The 17,854-nt window shown below is 55.0% G+C and overlaps 2 protein-coding genes across 2 annotated transcripts in view; both read right to left on the bottom strand.

Annotated features, from left to right (window-relative positions):
- Positions 1–430: 430 nt before the first annotated feature.
- LOC134425469 (synaptotagmin-5-like) lies at positions 431–4,718 on the bottom strand. The gene is made up of 5 exons (XM_063170132.1): positions 4,706–4,718; positions 2,379–3,142; positions 1,366–1,531; positions 691–857; positions 431–562 (listed from the first exon to the last, which is right to left on the bottom strand). Exons 1-5 carry the CDS (start codon positions 4,716–4,718, stop codon positions 431–433), a joined length of 1,242 nt encoding a protein of 413 aa, XP_063026202.1.
- A 2,396-nt stretch (positions 4,719–7,114) lies between these two features.
- The window catches only part of ARID3B (AT-rich interaction domain 3B), a 35,279-nt gene continuing 24,539 nt past the window's right edge, over positions 7,115–17,854 (bottom strand). Inside the window, exons 4-8 of the mRNA XM_063169413.1 lie at positions 16,900–17,083; positions 14,440–14,693; positions 13,277–13,534; positions 11,479–11,577; positions 7,115–10,208 (exon numbers count right to left, since the gene is read on the bottom strand). Of these exons, the coding sequence (XP_063025483.1) occupies positions 10,030–10,208; positions 11,479–11,577; positions 13,277–13,534; positions 14,440–14,693; positions 16,900–17,083 (974 nt within the window). The 3' untranslated portion in view covers positions 7,115–10,029. The remainder of the gene's footprint in view (positions 10,209–11,478; positions 11,578–13,276; positions 13,535–14,439; positions 14,694–16,899; positions 17,084–17,854) is intronic.

Below are 17,854 nucleotides of genomic sequence, written 5' to 3'. Positions count from 1 at the left end.
TGTTTATCAAGCTCTAATTAGGGCCAGCAATCAATTAAAATGCCAATGGACACCTTTATCACCGGGTGGCATTGGCATGACTCCAGTCAGGAGGGGTGGAAAGGGCAGGAGATGAGGTGGAGCCAGCGTGGAAGGGACAGGAGATGCTACCACCATGGTGGCCACAGGGGTCCCAGCCAGGTCCTTGTCCCTCCTGGCTCCTCCACAGCCCAGGTTCCAGGTGCAGACAAAGCTCCTCGTCTCCCCCAAGGCTGGGGCCACCTCGGATGGGCTCAGTCCCCTCTGGAGCCCTTTGAGATGGGCTTGTGCCAACCTCCAGTGATCTCCAGCCCTGCAGATGGCACCTGGACTTCCCCAATGGCATGAGGGTGCCACCTGCCCTGTGCCCATCTCGGGGCCGCCTTGTCTCACTGTGAGTCCCGGGCCAGGCTCAGGGTCTGGGCTGGATGCGGTGCCAGCGCTCTGACTCCAGCGGTGCCCGGCTGCACATGTCCCTCCAGTGTGGCACCCCTGGCCCCAGCTGGACACGGCCCAGCACCGAGCCACGGCCGTGGAGCCGAGCCTGGGATGGCACAGGGCAGGGGACACGGCTGGTGGCCTTCCCCTCTGCCCACAGGAGCCGTCCCAGCCCACACAGCTCCCGAGGGCAGCGGGGTGATCCAGGTCACCTCCTCAGCCCGGTCACCTCACCTGCATGACCACAAACTCCAAGGCCAGCTGCTGCTGCTGGATGTCCCCAGTGGGGAGGGTGAAGAGGAAGGGCGCGTTCCACACGGGGCTGTAGCCGCTGACAGACTTGGTCTCCTTGGTGTCAATGATGTGGCCCTCATGGCGCAGGTGGACGGTGACATAGTGGCCTGGAAGTGGGGACAGAGCCCTGGAGAGAGGGGCACACGCCAGGGAGGGAGGCTGGCAGCTCCCAGGTGGTGCTTGGGGGCTGCAGGACCCTCGTGGAACTCTGTGGAGCTGTGGGGAAACCACAGAGCTCCTGAGGTTTCACCTGTCTCTCCCTTCTGGAGAGCAGGGACCTCCAAAGCCCTCGGCTCACATCCCAGAGAGCAGGGAGAGCCAGAGGCGACAACAACCAACAGCACAGAAAGCCACATGCTAATTTTACTGTAAGTAAATATATTTCAAGCACTTTGGGGCTATATTGGAGATACCTAGATTTGTATTACACTCCCTGTTCTCATTTTCAGCCAGCGATGGAATCCCAGAGTGGTTTGGGGTGGAAGGAACCCCAAAGATCATCTCATTCCAACCCTCCCTGTGCTTGGGAGAGAGAAGTATGAAAGGGAATGAGAGAATCTGCCAAGCCAAAGAAGGGGAAGCCATTCCTGGTGTCCCTCTGTGCCCGTGCCCTACCTGGGGTGCCCGGCATGCGGGAGAGCCGGCCCAGGGCCTGGGCCTTGCGCAGCAGCACCTTGATGCGCCCAGCCGCGGGCTGCAGCTGCAGCTGCAGCAGGAGCTGCCCCAGGGGCCTGGGGGGCGAGGAGAGCACGCTGCAGCTCAGGCTGGGGGCATGGCAGTGCTGGAAGGGGACAGAGAGCAGGGCACGCTGTGAAACCCCCTCTGAACTCACCCAGCCCTTCAGCCTCCAGCCTCACACAGCCCTTCCGGCTCCAACCTCACCCAGCCCTCCAGCCTCCAACTTCATCATGTCCTTCAATCTCCAACCTCACCCAGCCCTTCCAGCTCCGACCTTGTCATGTCCTTCCCACTCTGACCTTGCCCAGTCCTTCCACCTTTGACCTCATTGTGTTCTTCCAGCTCCAAGCCCATCCAGTCCTTCCAGCTCCAACATCATCCAGCTCTGACCTCATCATACCCTTCCAGTTCCTATTTCGTCGTGTCCTTTCAACTCCAGCCTTCTCCAGCCCTTCCAGCTCCAACCTCAACCACTCCTTTCACCTCCGACCTCATCCAGCTCTTCCACTTCTGACCTCATCCCACCCTTCCAGCTTCAACCTCATTGTATCCTTCCAGTTCCAACCTCACCCAGTCCTTCCAGCTCCGACCTTGTCGTGTCCTTTCACGTCTAAATCCTTCCACCTCCATCCTCCTCCAGCCCCTCCAGCTCCAGCCCTTCCATCCCGGTGATTCTCCTCCCCAGCAGGGTCGGGGCAGCTGGGTGGGTTCAATGCCCACCAGCACTGCAGGGCTGCTGCCAGCTCTGTTTGCCCCTCCAGCCCAGCACCTCTGAGGATGAGGCGCAAAGCCCCCGGTGAGGAAGGCACTGCCCGGGGTTTGCACTGCCGTGGACACTCCCCGGGGCTCCCGGTGCTGCCTGGAGGAGGCTTTGCCTCTGCCCCTGCAGTTCCAGGGCTCTGAGATCACGCAAAACTCATCCCGACCACCGAAACCGCTGCCGTGCTGACCTTGCTGAGCTTGGTTTTGGTGCTCTCCAGCTCCCAGGAGTAGCTGGAGGGGGCGCGGGGGTCCCAGGCGGCCTCGGCGCAGGGGAACAGGACCTCGCCCACGAAGGACTCCTGGAGGCTCCGTGCCCTGGCGTAGACGGCAAAGCGCAGGGTGCAGCCGCGCAGCTCCTGCGGGCCGTACGGGCCGAAGCGGCACGGCCGCGGCTCCCGGCGGAGGCTCCTGCGGCGCTCGGAGCCGCGGCGGGCCGGTGACACCAGGGACACCTTAACGCGGGAGCCCCGCTGGCCCCGGGGCAGCTGCGACACGCCGAGGACGGTGACGGTGAGGGTGGCCTCGGGCGCGGAGTAGCGCAGCTCGCAGTGGAGCCGGGGGCGCTGCCCGGAGCGCGGTGGCGCGGCGAGGACCAGCGGGCTCCGCTCGCCGCAGAGGGCTTTGGTGCCGGCCACGGTGCAGCGGCGCTGCCACAGCCCCGCCAGCTGCGGGAGGAGCGGGAGGCTGGGCAGGGACGCGGTGCCGTGGGGAGAGCCCCCTCGGGGTGCCGGCGGTGCCGGGGAAATCTCCTGGGCCCGGGCGCTCCGCTCCGAGCGCCGCTGCTGGATGGGCACCGGCACCGTGGCCGCGGGCAGAGCCGCCCCCAGCTCCACTCGCTGCCGGCCCAGGGCGCGGCCCGGGCGCCGGCGGTGCCACCAGCACATGGCACAGCCCAGGAGGACGCCGAGGAAGAGGAGGGACAGCCCCGCGCTGAGGGAGAGCTGCAGGTGCGCTGGGGAGAGAGAGAGAGAGAGAGAGAGCGGGGCCGAGCCCGTGCAGCTTTCCCCGGCTGCTGTGGCAGCTGAGGCCAGCCCGGTGCCCCCTGCCCGGTGCCCCCTCCTCGGGGCTTCCTCCCCGCTCTCTGTTAGCCAGGAACATCCCAAAGGCAGCAGGTGGGACAGGAGCCGCGCTCGGGCAGCCTGACACGGGCCGGGGTGGGACAAAGGTGGCCCCAGCCCGGCCGTGATAAGGGCCGTGATAAGGGCCCTGGAAGCGGGCGGTTATCAGCGCCGTGCCAGGCTGAGCCAGCTCGGGCCCTGCTGGGGGCTCACAGGGGGCACCTGCCAGGGGGATTTGGGGTGTCCGGGCTGGATTCAAAGCGGCAGCGGCCCCTGAGGGCTGAGACAAGCCCAATCCCAAAGAGGGGAATCTCCCCGCTGAGAGGTGATGAGCTGGATTTTGTCCCTCCCCGCAGGGATGCCCGCGGGGTTTTGGGCTCCCTGGAAGGAGGGCATCCCTGCACACGTGAGCATTTAGGGAGCAGGGAAGCAACTCCTGCACACGAGGGCTGAAACTCCGTTGGAATTTAGTTCCTGAGTTTCGGAGGTGGCATCTGTGCTGGCGGAAAACCTCCCTGTGCCCAGAGCTGGCTTCGCTTCCAGCACTGGAGGGAGGGATTAAGGAGAACAGGGCCGGGGTGAAGCTGTGCCAGAGCCTGAGCGGGTCCATGAGGGGATGGGGATGTTGGAAAGAGAAAAGCGGGCATTGTCTCACCCCGCCCTGCCCAGGTGCGTTAATCCGCGCTGGGCTCCCCGCAGCCCTTTGTTGTTTGTTCGGAGCCGGGCGCTGGCCGGGATGAGCTGAATGGCGGCATTTAGGGAGGTATGGAGGGGACGGGGCTGCCTGGAATTTCCCTCCAGGGATTATATTCCATCCCAAAAAACACCTGCCGAGCCCGCGGCCGTGCAGCCCCAGGACAGAGCGTTGGGAGAGTGGGAGCGTGTCCAGCACGGACACACGGACACCGGCAGGGCTTGGTGCCGATGTACACCGCACCTTTGGGATGCGGGGTGTCGCAGGCATCTTTTTGTGAAAAATGCTTGCCTTAGGATTTTTCCTCCTGAGAGGCCTCAGGAACAAAATGTAAACAATGGTTATCTGCTGCTGTGGAATGCAACAGGTGCATCTGTGATTGGTTGTTTTTAATTAATGGCCAATCACAGCACGGCTGGCTCGCACACAGAGCCCGAGCCACAAACCTTTGTTTTCATTCATTCCTTTCTATTCTTAGCTAGCCTTCTGATGAAACCTTCTCTTCTATTCTTTTAGTATAGTTTTAATATAATATATATCATAAAAGAATAAATCAAGCCTTCTGAAACATAGAGTCAGAACCCCGTCTCTTCCCTCATCCTGAGACCCCTGTGAACACCGTCACATGCGGGGCTCCAGGATCCCCGGCAGGGCCTGCGGGGCTTGGGGTGGGCACCACGGGGTCGCTTTTCGGCTGAGCCCGGCTTAGCTGAGCTGAGCTGAGGGGCCGGGGAGATCCAAACCCCGGGGGATCCCGCCTTACCTGCTCCGGGCATCGCCGCGCTGCCGAGGGGAGAAGCCGGGGCTGGGAGAGCCGGAGGCAGGAGAGGATGGGAGGGGATTGGGGGCCCGGGGCTGGGATGGGCTGGGACGGGAGCCCAGCCCGGGGAGCTCACCTGCAGCCGGGTGATGAGGGAAGGGCAGCGGTTCTGGTTCCACGGGTGAGGATGAGGAAGGTCGAGGGCTCCGTGCCCTCCCCGGCAGCCAGCCAAGGTAAATGAGGCACGGGCAAGGCTGGCACGGGAGGGGTTGGAAGGGCTCCAGGAGTGGAAAAGCAGCGGCGGTGCTGTGCAAACAGCGGGGAGGGGTTTGAGGAGCTTCGCGTGGGGAGCAGGCGGTGACAGAGAAGGGATTTGGGAGATGGGCAAGGGACAGGTGGGGATGCCAAGGGACGGAGAAACGGCAAACGCTTCTCACAGCGCCTTGGGAGACCTTTCAGGGATGTGAGAGGCTGCGAAGTGCAAACAATCTGCAGGTGGCGTTTTCTGCTTCGTCTTTCTGTTCTTCTCAAGGACGGTGTGTGAGGAAGGTGATTTTGTTAACCATCCGATCAAAGAGAATGTATCGTATAAAAATACGATAAAAAACTCTATAAAAACCACGCTGTTTTCTTGAATAAAACCTTCTTTTGCTCCTTCTACAACCCTGCCTGCCGCCCGTTCCCGTGTCAGGACAGGGCGAGGACAGCTCCGGCGACACCGGGGACAGGAGATGCCGGGCGGCTCCTGTCAGAATCCAGCCCGGGCCAGCTCCAAACTGGGAGCCCAGGGCCCTGCAAGGACACAGTTCTCTGGGAATAGCTGGGAATTCTTTACCTTCAGAGCTCCTGCAAGAACACAGCCCAGCCTGTGGGAATAACTGGGAATTCTTTACCCTCAGAGCTCCTGCAAGGACACAGCCCAGCCTGTGGGAATAACTGGGAATTCTTTACCCTCACAGCCCAGTTCTCTGGGAATATCCGGAAATTCTTTACCCTCACAGCCCAGTTCTCTGGGAATAACTGGGAATTTTTCACCTTCAGGGCCTTCAGGACATAGCCAAGCCTCTGGGAATAACTGGGAATTCTTTACCCTCAGGACACAGCCCAGTTCTCTGGGAATAGCTGGAAATTCTTTATACTTAGTGCCATCAGGACTCAGCCCAGTTCTCTGGGAATATCTGGGAATTTTTTACCCTCAGGACACAGCCCAACTTCTGAGAATAGCTGGGAATTCTTTACCCTCAGGGGCTCTACAAGGACACAGCCCAGTACTCTGGGAATATCTGGGAATTTTTTACCTTCAGGGCCCTCAGGACATAGCCAAGGCTTTGGGAATAACTGGGAATTTTTTACCCTCAGCACACAGCACAGCCTCTGGGAATATCTGGGAATTCTTTACCTCAGTGCCCACAGGACACAGCCCAGTTCTCTGGGAATATCTGGAAATTCTTTACCCTCACAGCCCAGTTCTCTGGGAATAACTGGGAATTTTTCACCTTCAGGGCCTTCAGGACATAGCCAAGCCTCTGGGAATAACTGGGAATTCTTTACCCTCAGGACACAGCCCAGTTCTCTGGGAACAGCTGGAAATTCTTTATCCTTAGTGCCATCAGGACACAGCCCAGCCTCTGGGAATATCTGGGAATTTTTTACCCTCAGGACACAGATCAACTTCTGAGAATAGCTGGGAATTCTTTACCCTCAGGGGCTCTACAAGGACACAGCCCAGTACTCTGGGAATATCTGGGAATTTTTTACCTTCAGGGCCCTCAGGATATAGCCAAGCCTTTGGGAATATCTGGGAATTCTTTACCCTCAGTGCCCTCAGGACACAGCCCAGTTCTCTGGGAATATCTGGAAATTCTTTACCCTCACAGCCCAGCCACTAGGAATAACTGGGAATTTTTTACCTTGAGGGCACAGCCCAGCCTTCAGGAATATCTGGGAATTCTTTACCCTCAGGACACAGCCCAGCCTCTAGGAATAACTGGGAATTCTTCACCCTTAGGACACAGCCCAGCCTCTGGGAATAACTGGGAATTCTTCACCCTTAGGACACAGCCCAGCCTCTAGGAATAACTGGGAATTCTTCACCCTTAGGACACAGCCCAGCCTCTGGGAATAACTGGGAATTCTTCACCCTTAGGACACAGCCCAGTTCTCTGGGAATAACTGGGAATTCTTCACCCTCAGGACACAGCCCAGCCTCTGGGAATAACTGGGAATTCTTCACCCTCAGGACACAGTCCAGTTCTCTGGGAATATCTGGGAATTCTTTACCCTCAGGACACAGCCCAGCCTCTGGGAATAACTGGGAATTCTTTACCCTCAGGACACAGCCCAGTTCTCTGGGAATATCTGGGATTTCTTTACCCTCAGGGAGCAGCCAGGGGCACAAAGCAGGCGTGGGGGTCACGGTGTGAAGAGGTAGAAGTTTATTGGAATATAAACATTCAGATAACCTGTAAGATAGAAAAAACCCAACAACAACATATACAGACACTTGTTGGAAGGAGACGTTGAGGTATTTATCCACCGCCTAGGCTATCACATTTTGTTTTTATTTACTTATTTTATTATTTTTTTTTCTCTTCTCTTTTAAATAGGTAAGAAAACTAGTTATAGCAAGGCTGCTGCAGCTGTTTGGAGAGAACACGTGGCAGGGAGCAGGCACAGCAGCCTCCCCTGAGCCCGCCCACCCTGCTGCCTTCCCCGCAGCCCCGGGGCAGGCTCGGCTGGCTCTGCCCCACCGAGGGACGAGCTGGGGGCTGCCCGGGGCTGGTGTGAGGAGCTGGGGGAGGATGGAGCACCGCCCATCCATCGGGAACGTCCTGCCGGCAGCATCAAACCCTGAGTACGACACGGGGCCCCCTGCTCGGCCTCCCCCCGCCCTGCTGCTGCTGCTGCTGGTTCCAGCACTCCCTGCACCCAAAGCCTGGCAGCTCAGCAGGAGACCCGCAGCTCAGGCTGCCAGGGCCAAAGCCAGGCTGAGGGAAAGGGTTAACTCTTCACAGTCTGGATGGTCCTTGTCACCCCGGGGCTGGGAAAAGGACCCGTTTATTGTTGCAGCTTATTTTAACTGAGGTATCTGTTACGCTTCCCGACCTGATTCTTTCCCTGAATTGGATACAAAACAATCTGTTAGTCCCTGGCTAGTTCCAGTCTAGGTTGAGTAAAGCTTATAAACATTAATACTCTAGTAGTGTCCAAGCAAGTTCAGTGATTCGAGTGCCTTTCTGTGCAAGAAAACACAACGTTAGCAAGTGAGACAAAGCAGCCCCACCCCGGAGCAGCCTCTGCTCCCCAGGGGCCAGGGAGCAGAGCAGAGGGAAAAGCAGAAAGTGCCCCAGTCCCACTCAGAGGAAACAGCCCAACCCCACCCAAGAATAAAATAAAACCACCAAAAGAAAACCCCAAAAAAAAAAGGGGGGGAGAAAAAAAATCATCTGAGTCCCAGAGGCTGGAAAATCCTCTGGGAGTCTGTGAGGATGAAAGGAGCCTGCGGGTCAGGCCGGCTTCCCCTGCTCCCTCTGAGAGCGGCTGGGGACACCTGGAGCAGCATCCCTCCATCCCTCCAGGGCATCACATCCCCATCTCCCGATCCCAGAGAGCCCCGGGGGCAGGACAGCCCTGGCACAGCGCAGGAAGCAGCAGGAGAGGCTGGGACAAGCACAGACCCAAGGGGCAGTGTCGCCCCGTCCTGCTGTGCTGTCCTGGGATGGGCTCCTGGAGGGTGGGGAAGCCACTGCTGCTCTGCTCAGCCTCGTCTGAACTCCCTGTCTTTGGTGATCCATTAAAAGCCAACAGAAATAAAAGCAAACACAAATTCAGCAAACCCACCTATGAAAACCCCCCCAAAGCGATAGGATATGCCAACACTTCCTGAAGAGGTTAAAAACAACCCAACCCAACACAAACAAAAGCAACCCAACAAAGTACATAGCTGAGGTATTTCATCTGCTCAAAAAACCTGACTCGGGCCTGCAGCACGGGGAGGAGGTCACCAGGGCAGGGGGGATGGCAGGGACGGCACCAGGGCATGGGGACAGGGGGACAGCACCAGGCCACCTGAGCAGCTCATTCACAGGGAGCTCTGCTGCCAGCTCCCAGGGCCAGGCAGGGCTGGATTCCCTGGGCTCTGCCCCTCCTGTACCATGGCAGGGGGTTTGCTCAGAGCCCCAGATCCCCACAGCAACCACCCCACCTGCAGCCTGTGCTCCTGCAGAGCTCCCAGAGCTGCTCCAGGGAGCCTGCACCAACCTGAGGGACCCTGCTATGGGGACAGAGGGGGGACGTGGAACTCCAGCACGCCCTGGCCCTGTGTCACTCCTCAGGGACACTCGGGACTCGAGGGGTGAGGTGGCAGCAGCCAGAACCGAGCAGCTGATGGTGCCAGAACCATGGAGAGGAGCAGGAGGGAGGCTCAGGAGCCTCCCCAGAGAACATGGGGACACAGCAGGAAGGGACATGAGCAGATTGCCATGGGAGGACAGGGCCAGGCACCCCCTGGCTCTCAGGATTGTCAAAACACGGAGTTGTGGGTGGGAAGAGCCCTGGTGGCCCCTGGTTCCAGCAGAACCAGAGTTCCAGAACCAGGGCTCCAAGCAGAACCAGGCTTCCAGAACCAGGATTCCCAGCAGAACCAGGGTTCCAGGAGAACCAGGATTCCAGAACCAGGGTTCCCACCAGAACCAGGGTTCCAGGAGAACCAGGACTCCAGAACCAGGGTTCCAGCAGAATCAGGGCTCCACCAGAACCAGGTCTCCAGGAGAACCAGGTCTCCAGGAGAACCAGGAACCAGCAGGACCAGGGCTCCAAACCAGGTCTCCAGAACCAGGGCTCCAGCAGAACCAGGATTCCCAGCAGAGCCAGGATTCCGGAACCAGGATTCCCAGCAGAACCTGGGCCCCAGCAGAACCAGGATTCCCAGCAGAGCCAGGATTCCCAGCAGAACCTGGGCCCCAGCAGAACCAGGGCTCTCCACCCCAGTCCTGGCCCTTTCCCTGCCCTGGTGACATCCTGGCCAGGAGCTGTGGCCCCAGAGCCATCCCTGATTGAGAAACGCCAGGTGTGCCCCCCTCCATGGGAACACCACACACCCTGCGAGGAGGAGGAGGAACCAAAGAGCAAAAGGGAGGAAGGAAAGGGGAGGGGGGAACAAAGCCAAAACAAGGCCGGACAAAGAGACGATGAAGGAAAACTCGCTGGCATGGAAAGGTTTCACCACCACCACCACCACCACCATCATCATCATCCTCCAGGTGCTGTGCAGCCACGAGAGCAGGTTCCTTGAGGTGAGGTATGTGTGCACTCCTGGGCAGTGCCCGTCACAGGGACCAGCTGGTGGAGGGCTCTGCGCCGGGCGTGCCCCGCGATGAGGTAGGGCTGGGGGAGCAGTGGGAGCTGCTGGAGCTGCTGCTGGAGCTGCTGGAGCTGCTGCTGCACGAGCTCTGCGTGCCCGAGCCGGCCAGGAGCTGCACCATGGGCTTCTGGGCAAACAGCACCCCTGTGGGCACACACAGGGTTAGAGTGGGCAAAGGGGAGGCTTTCCCAGCGCCAGAATCCCATCCCATCCCATCCCATCCCATCCCATCCCATCCCATCCCATCGAGGGTCAGGCTTTCCCAGCCCCAGGATCCCATCCCAGCAGAGACAGGGGTTAGGCTGGCAAAGAGGAGGCTTTTCCAGTGCCAGAATCCCATTCCATCCCATCCCATCCCATCCTTTCCCATTCCATTCCATTCCATTCCATTCCATTCCATTCCATTCCATTCCATTCCATTCCATTCCATTCCATTCCATTCCACTCCATTCCGGGACAGGCATTCCCAGTCCCTGGATCAGATCCCATCCCAGCACAGAGAGGGTCAGGCTGGCAAAGGGGAGGCTTTTCCAGTGCCAGGATCCCATTCCATCCCATCCCATCCCGGGTCAGGCATTCCCAGCCCCTGGATCAGATCCCATCCCAGCACAGAGAGGGTCAGGCTGGCAAAGGGGAGGCTTTCCCAGCCCCAGGATCCCATCCCATCCCATCCCATCCCATCCCATCCCATCCCATCCCATCCCATCCCATCCCATCCCATCCCATCCCATCCCATCCCATCCCATCCCATCCCAGAGAAGGTCAGGCTTTCCCAGCCCCAGGATCCCCTCCCAGCTCAGGGTGGCTGGTCTGGCTCCTGTGCTCAGCTGGAGCCTGCACAGGGATGCTGACCCTAAAGAAAACAGATCCCAAATGGGTGCTGCCTTTGGGGAGAAGCAGCTGCCATTTGGGTTAGGGTGAGGCAGAGCCAGGATTCCCACCTAGGATTTGCCCAAGGATGCACAGGCATGGCCTGCAGAAGGGAACTGCTCCAGGGGACAATTCCCGCTGGGAAAGCCGAGCAAAGCCCCAGCTCAGGAGAACAGGGACAACTCTCCTTCCTATGAATGCCTCCACGGGGATTTCAAACCCCTTCCCTCAGATTTTAAAGCACTAACACCAAGGGAAGGGAGCTGCTCCTGCCCAGTCTAGGGAACAAGAATCGCATCCCGCTGCCATTCGGCAGGGACCACCCCCATCCCACCTATTCCCGCCCCCCAGGAGGGCTGTCCCATCCCAGGAGGGCTGTCCCTGTGCTGTCCCACTCCCAGCAGGGCTGTCCCTCTGCTGTCCCGTTCCCGGGAGGGCTGTCCCCGTGCTGTCCCATCCCAGGAGGGCTGTCCCACTCCCAGCAGGGCTGTCCCCGTGCTGTCCCATCCCAGGAGGGCTGTCCCTTTCCCGGCAGGGCTCTCACCGGCGTAGGTGGTGCCGTTGATCTCCACGGACATGTTGATGCTGCCGATGCCGTTCGGGGACACGTTCAGCGCCGCCGCCGCCGCCGAGTCTGCCTTGTCTTGTCCCAGGGAGGGAGGCACAGTCAGAGGGCACCCATCCCACTCCCTGCACCCCCGAGGTGAGCACAGCCCCGCTTTGTCCCCTCTTTGGGCCCCCATTCCCGGGAGCGGGGCTTGGAGCACCCTGGGACGTGGCAGTGTCCCTGTCCTTGGCTTTGAGGTCCCTTCCAACTCAAACCATTCCAGGACAAGGCTGCAGAGGTGCTGGAAGGCTTTGGTGAGGCTGGGAGCCTGCTGGCGCTGGGAAATGTCTCCCCGAGGCCATTCCTGCCGCAAGGAAGGGCTGGGAGCACAGAGATAAACTCAGATTTAACTCCCGGCTGGATTTTGCTGTGCTCGGACTGCAGCGGCTCCAGCGGCCACTGGGGGGAGGGAAAAGCCAGGGAAACTCCATGAAAATCAGGATTTTCCACAGCCTGGGCAGGGATGGGCAGCTGAACATGGAACTCTTCCAGCCCCACAAAGGTGAGCCTGGATTTTGGGACTGTCCCTCCAAGGAGGGCAGCAAGGCAAAAAAAAACCCTCTAAAAACTCCACATTGAACCTCAATGTTGTTACCAAGCCATGCTGAGCTTATCAAAACCACCTCTCAGAGCATCTCCATCTGTTTTTTATGGTACAGTGGGGAAAAGAAGGGCAGAGAAGACAAGAGAGCCCCTACAAAGGTGGGAATCCCATGCCTGAATCCTCAGCCTGTTCCTGTTTGTAGGGACTGCAATGGTTCCCAGCGTTTGGATTTAGTTCAGGGTGAAAGCAGAAGTGAGGTGAGGGAATAATGAAGGCTCCTGGATAAAATTTGTATTCCCTATCAGTGGCTCTTGTGGTTTTGATGTGGAATTTGGTTGGATGCAGAGCTGCCAGGAACTGGGAGCACTGACATCACAGAAATCACTGCTAAGATTCAGGATGAACTGTTTAAATCCAGGCTGGGGAAGAAGCCCAGAAACAATCACATTTTTTTAAAAGTAATACAATCTAAAAAAGAAACAAGTTCTACAAAAAGGACTGCTGCTTGGGAGGAACCTGCTTGACCATTCCCACCCATATTTGTGGCCAGGCACCTCAAACCAGCACTGCTGGAGCAAGAACAGCTCTTCCTTGCTTCCAAGCTGGGCCAAACTTGACCAGCTTGGAGTTTTGGGAAGGTCACAGAATTCACAGAATCACCAGGTTGGAAGAGACCTTCAAGGTCATCAATCCAACCCAGCCCCAACACCTCACCTAAACCCTGGCACCCAGTGCCACATCCAGGCTTTGTTACACTCAGGGATGGTGACTCCACCACCTCCCTGGGCAGCCATTCCAGAACTTCATCACCCTTTCTGTAAAACACTTTTTCCTGATATGCAACCTAAATTGCCCTTGGTGCAGCCTGAGACTGTGTGCTCTGGTTGTGTCAGTGCTGCCTGGAGAGAGAGCCCAGCCCCAGCTGAGCACAGGCACCTTTCAGGGAGTTTAGGGAGTGATAAAGTCACCCCTGAGTCTCTTTTTCTCCTGAATCTGGGCTGGATTTGGATGAGCACGAGAAAAAGCCCAGCAGGAAAACCCAACAAAATCTTGCACCTGAACACTTCCACGCCAACAATGCTGGAATGGAGGTGACCCAGAGGTCACTCAGAGCTGACCCAGCCGTGTGTGTGTGACATTCCAGGCCGGGACCTTTCCCTCCCTGCAGCTTACTGAGGAGCTCAGCCTCACCTTTCCCGTTGATTTTGATCTTCATGGGGAGCTGCCGGGCCATGCTGAACAGGTTGCGCTGCAGGGCCTGCTGCACCAGCCGCTGCTCCTCCTCCGTCATGCGCGGCACCTTCTTCTCCGGGGGCTCTCCCGCCTCCAGCCTCTCCCTCAGCTGCTCCAGCGTGGCCGTCCTGGCTGCCACCGAGGCCTGCTGGCCACCCAGTGTCACCGGCACGGCCACGCGGCTCGGCATGGACACCGTCAGCGGCACGCCGTCACCTGGGCCACGAGGGGACACTCAGCCAGGGGACACTGCCAGCACCACAGTCCCACGTGGTCAGGAGGGGTCACTCAGCCAGGGGACACTGCCAGCACCCTGCTCCCACATTGCCAGGCCACACTGCCAGGAGGGGTCACTCAGCCAGGGGACATTGCCAACACCACATTCCCACATTCCCAGGCCATGCAGTTTATCATGGACATGGTCAGGAGGAGTCACTCAGCCAGGGGACACCGCCAGAAGGAGTCACTCAGCCAGGGGACACTGCCAACACCCCGATCTCACATTCCCAGGCCACACGGTCAGGAGGGGTCACTCAGCCAGGGGACATTGGCAGGACCACAGTTCCACATTCCCAGGCCATGCAGTGTGGCATGGACATGGTCAGGAGAGGTCACTCAATCAGGGGACACTGCCAGTGCCACAGTCCCACATTCCCAGACCACACAGTCAGGAGGGGTCACTCAGCCAGGGGCCATTGCCAGCATCCTGCTCCCACACTGCCAGGCCACACAGTCAGGAGGGGTCACTCAGCCAGGGGACACTGCCAGTGCCACAGTCCCACATTCCCAGGCCACACAGTCAGGAGGGGTCACTCAGCCAGGGGCCATTGCCAGCATCCTGCTCCCACACTGCCAGGCCACACAGTCAGGAGGGGTCACTCAGCCAGGGGACACTGCCAGGAGGGGTCACTCAGCCAGGGGACATTGCCAACATCACATTCCCACATTCCCAGGCCACCACGCAGTTTGGCATGGACATGGTCAGGAGAGGTCACTCAGCCAGGGGACACTGCCATGAAGAGTCACTCAGCCAGGGGACACTGCCAGGAGGTGTCACTCAGCCAGAGCACACTGCCCACACCACAGTCCCACACTCCCAGCGCCGCCATGGCCCTGCTGACCTTTCCTGAGGGCCGGTGAGACGCGGGGGTTGCCGGTGGCGCTGCCCGGCGCCACGCCGATGATGGGGAAGCGGATTTTGGGGGGGGACAGCAGGGAAGGAGGCCCCGGCGGGGATGGGGAGTAGCTGAACAGCGAGGAGCTGTAGCTGGGCCGCCGGCCCTCGCGCCGGTTGCCGTCGATGGCGGCCTGGAGCTCGGCCGGGGAGCTCAGGGACTTCTTCTCGCACTCGTAGGCATAGAGGTACTTCATGTACCTGGAGAGGGACACACAGACAGGGATAATTCAGGTGGCACAGGGACAGGAGACTCATCCCGAGGTGCTCAGAGGGTTTGGGGTGTTTGGAAGCATGGCTCGGTATGGATGCGGTCAGTGTTTGGAGGAAAATGTGCCATTGGACATTCCTGATCCCATGAGGGTGGGGGAATTTCTTCACAACTGGAATATCCTCAAAGGATCATCCAGAATTCCCTCACAATTGAAATATTAGCGATAAATCAACCAGAATTCCCTCACAATTATTAGCAATAAATCACCCAGAATTCCCTCAAAACTGAAATATCATCTATAAACCACCTGTAATCCCCTCAAAACTGAACTACTCTCTATAAATCATCCATAATCCCCTCACAACTGAAATATTATTTATAAATCACCCAGAATTGCCTCACAACTGAAATATCATCTATAAATAATCCAGAATTCTATCACAACTGAAATATTATTTATAAATCACCCAGAATTCCCTCACGACAGAAATATTGAATATAAATAATCCAGAATTCCCTCACAACTGAATTATTATTTATAAATCACCCAGAATTCCCTCACGACAGAAATACTGAATATAAATCACCCAGAATTCCCTTACAACTGAAATATCCTCTGCAGTTCATCCAGAATTCCTTCACAACTGAAATATCCTCTATCAATCATCCAGAATTCCCTCACAACTGAAATATCTTCTGCAGTTCATCCAGAATTCCCTCACAACTGAAATATTATTTATAAATCACCCAGAATTGCCTCACAACTGAAATATCATCTGTAAATGATCCAGAATTGCCTCACAACTGAATTATTATTTATAAATCACCCAGAATTCCCTCACAACTGAAATGTCCTCTATAAATGATCCAGAATTCCCCCACAACTGAAATATTTATAAATCACCCAGAATTGCCTCACAACTGAAATATCATCTATAAATGATCCAGAATTGCCTCACAACTGAAATGTTATTTGTAAATCACCCAGAATTCCCTCACGACAGAAATATTGAATATAAATCATCCAGAATTCCCTCACAACTGATAGAAAGAGGCAAAAAGGCCAGGGCTGGAGGGAGGTGAGGGTGAGAATTCCCTTCAGGAGCTCATTAGGCTGAAGCACCATTTCTGCCTTTTACAGGCTTTACATTGGCCAGTCTATTCTAAATATTTACTAATAATACTACTACTAATAATTATATTATAATATATATGATATATAAAAGACGTTGTATATTATATTATTAGTAACAATAATATTTACTACTAATAATTTCCTATTAAGAATTACTAATAATAGGTATTTAGTAAAAGATATATCTAACAATAATAAAAAACTATCAACACAAACACCTAATAATAATTATCTAACAACAGCTAAATACCCAATAATAGCAAATATCCAACAGCAAATGTCCAATACCAGATAAATATCCAATAATCTTAATTGGATTATTCCAATTGGATTATTCCAATAATATCCAATTATTGATATCATATATCAATATATACATTAAAAATTATAGTGATTATATATTTAAAAAATATAAATGTAATGATATATCAATAATATATAATTTGTATATTATAAATTTATAATATACATTAACGGTATATTTATATAAATATAAATATAAATGTTTAAATTTATAAAATATTTATATCTTTTATACAATAAATATAATATTAAAAATATATACATATTTATACGTTTAAATATATACATATTTATATCTATATAAGTATACTATGTATTTCTTATATATTTATATAAGAAATATATTTAAATATATGTTTATAAAGTGTTTATATATTTTATATAAAAATATATGTAATTATAAATACATAAATAGTTATCTATTTAAATATAGACATATTTATAGAAATATACAGCATATATTTATTATATATTTACATAATAAATGTGAATATATATTTTTATATTTATAAAATGTGTATATTATATATAAGTATATTATATAAAATATTCTATATTTAAACAAATATTTATATAACTATATAGTATTTATTATTATATTTATATAATAAAATATATTAAATTTATATTTATAAAATTCTTATATATTTTATAAAAATATGATATTTATAAATAGAAAATATTTTATGTTTAAATAGACACATATTTATATTTATATAAATATGAGTATTTTCTATTTCTCCTTCTAAACTCACTGTGTGCGCAGGGTGAAGGCGGCGCTGGTGATGGAGGTGGGCAGGTTAAGGCCTTTGGTGATTTCCCTCCAGATCTTCTTGTTGATGATCTCCACCAGCCCACCCTTCTCTGTCACCAGCTTGTAGAGCATGTAGAGATCCAGGATCTGCTTGGCCATGATGGGGATCCTGTTGATGGGAGTTCCTGGAAAAAGGAACATGGAGAGGATGAGGGCACCACCTCAGGGGGATCCAGGTCTCTCTGCCCTCACAGGAGCAGATCCAGGATCTGCTTGGCCATGGTGAGGATCCTGTTGATGGGAGTTCCTGGAAAAAGGAACATGGACAGGATGAGGGCACCACCTCGGGGGGATCCAGCTCTCTGTGCCCTCACAGGAGCAGATCCAGGATCTGCTTGGCCATGATGGGAGTTCCTGGAAAAAGGAACATGGAGAGGATGAGGGCACCACCTCGGGGGGATCCAGCTCTCTCTGCGCTCACAGGAGCAGATCCAGGATCTGCTTGGCCATGATGGGAGTTACTAAAAAAGGAACATGGAGAGGATGAGGGCACCACCTCAGGGGGATCCAGGTCTCTCTGCCCTCACAGGAGCAGATCCAGGATCTGCTTGGCCATGGTGAGGATCCTGTTGATGGGAGTTCCTGGAAAAAGGAACATGGACAGGATGAGGACACCACCTCGGGGGGATCCAGCTCTCTGCCCTCACAGGAGCAGATCCAGGATCTGCTTGGCCATGATGGGAGTTACTAAAAAAGGAACATGGAGAGGATGAGGGCACCACCTCGGGGGGATCCAGCTCTCTGTGCCCTCACAGGAGCAGATCCAGGATCTGCTTGGCCATGATGGGAGTTCCTGGAAAAAGGAACATGGACAGGATGAGGGCACCACCTTGGGGGGATCCAGCTCTCTCTGCCCTAACAGGAAATTCAGGGAATTTGCAGCCTGGCTCGAGGTC

The sequence above is a fragment of the Melospiza melodia genome, chromosome 15 (assembly GCF_035770615.1).
Source record: "Melospiza melodia melodia isolate bMelMel2 chromosome 15, bMelMel2.pri, whole genome shotgun sequence".
In the NCBI taxonomy this organism is placed as follows: Eukaryota; Metazoa; Chordata; class Aves; order Passeriformes; family Passerellidae; genus Melospiza; species Melospiza melodia.
This window is presented reverse-complemented; position numbering and strand designations above follow the sequence as displayed.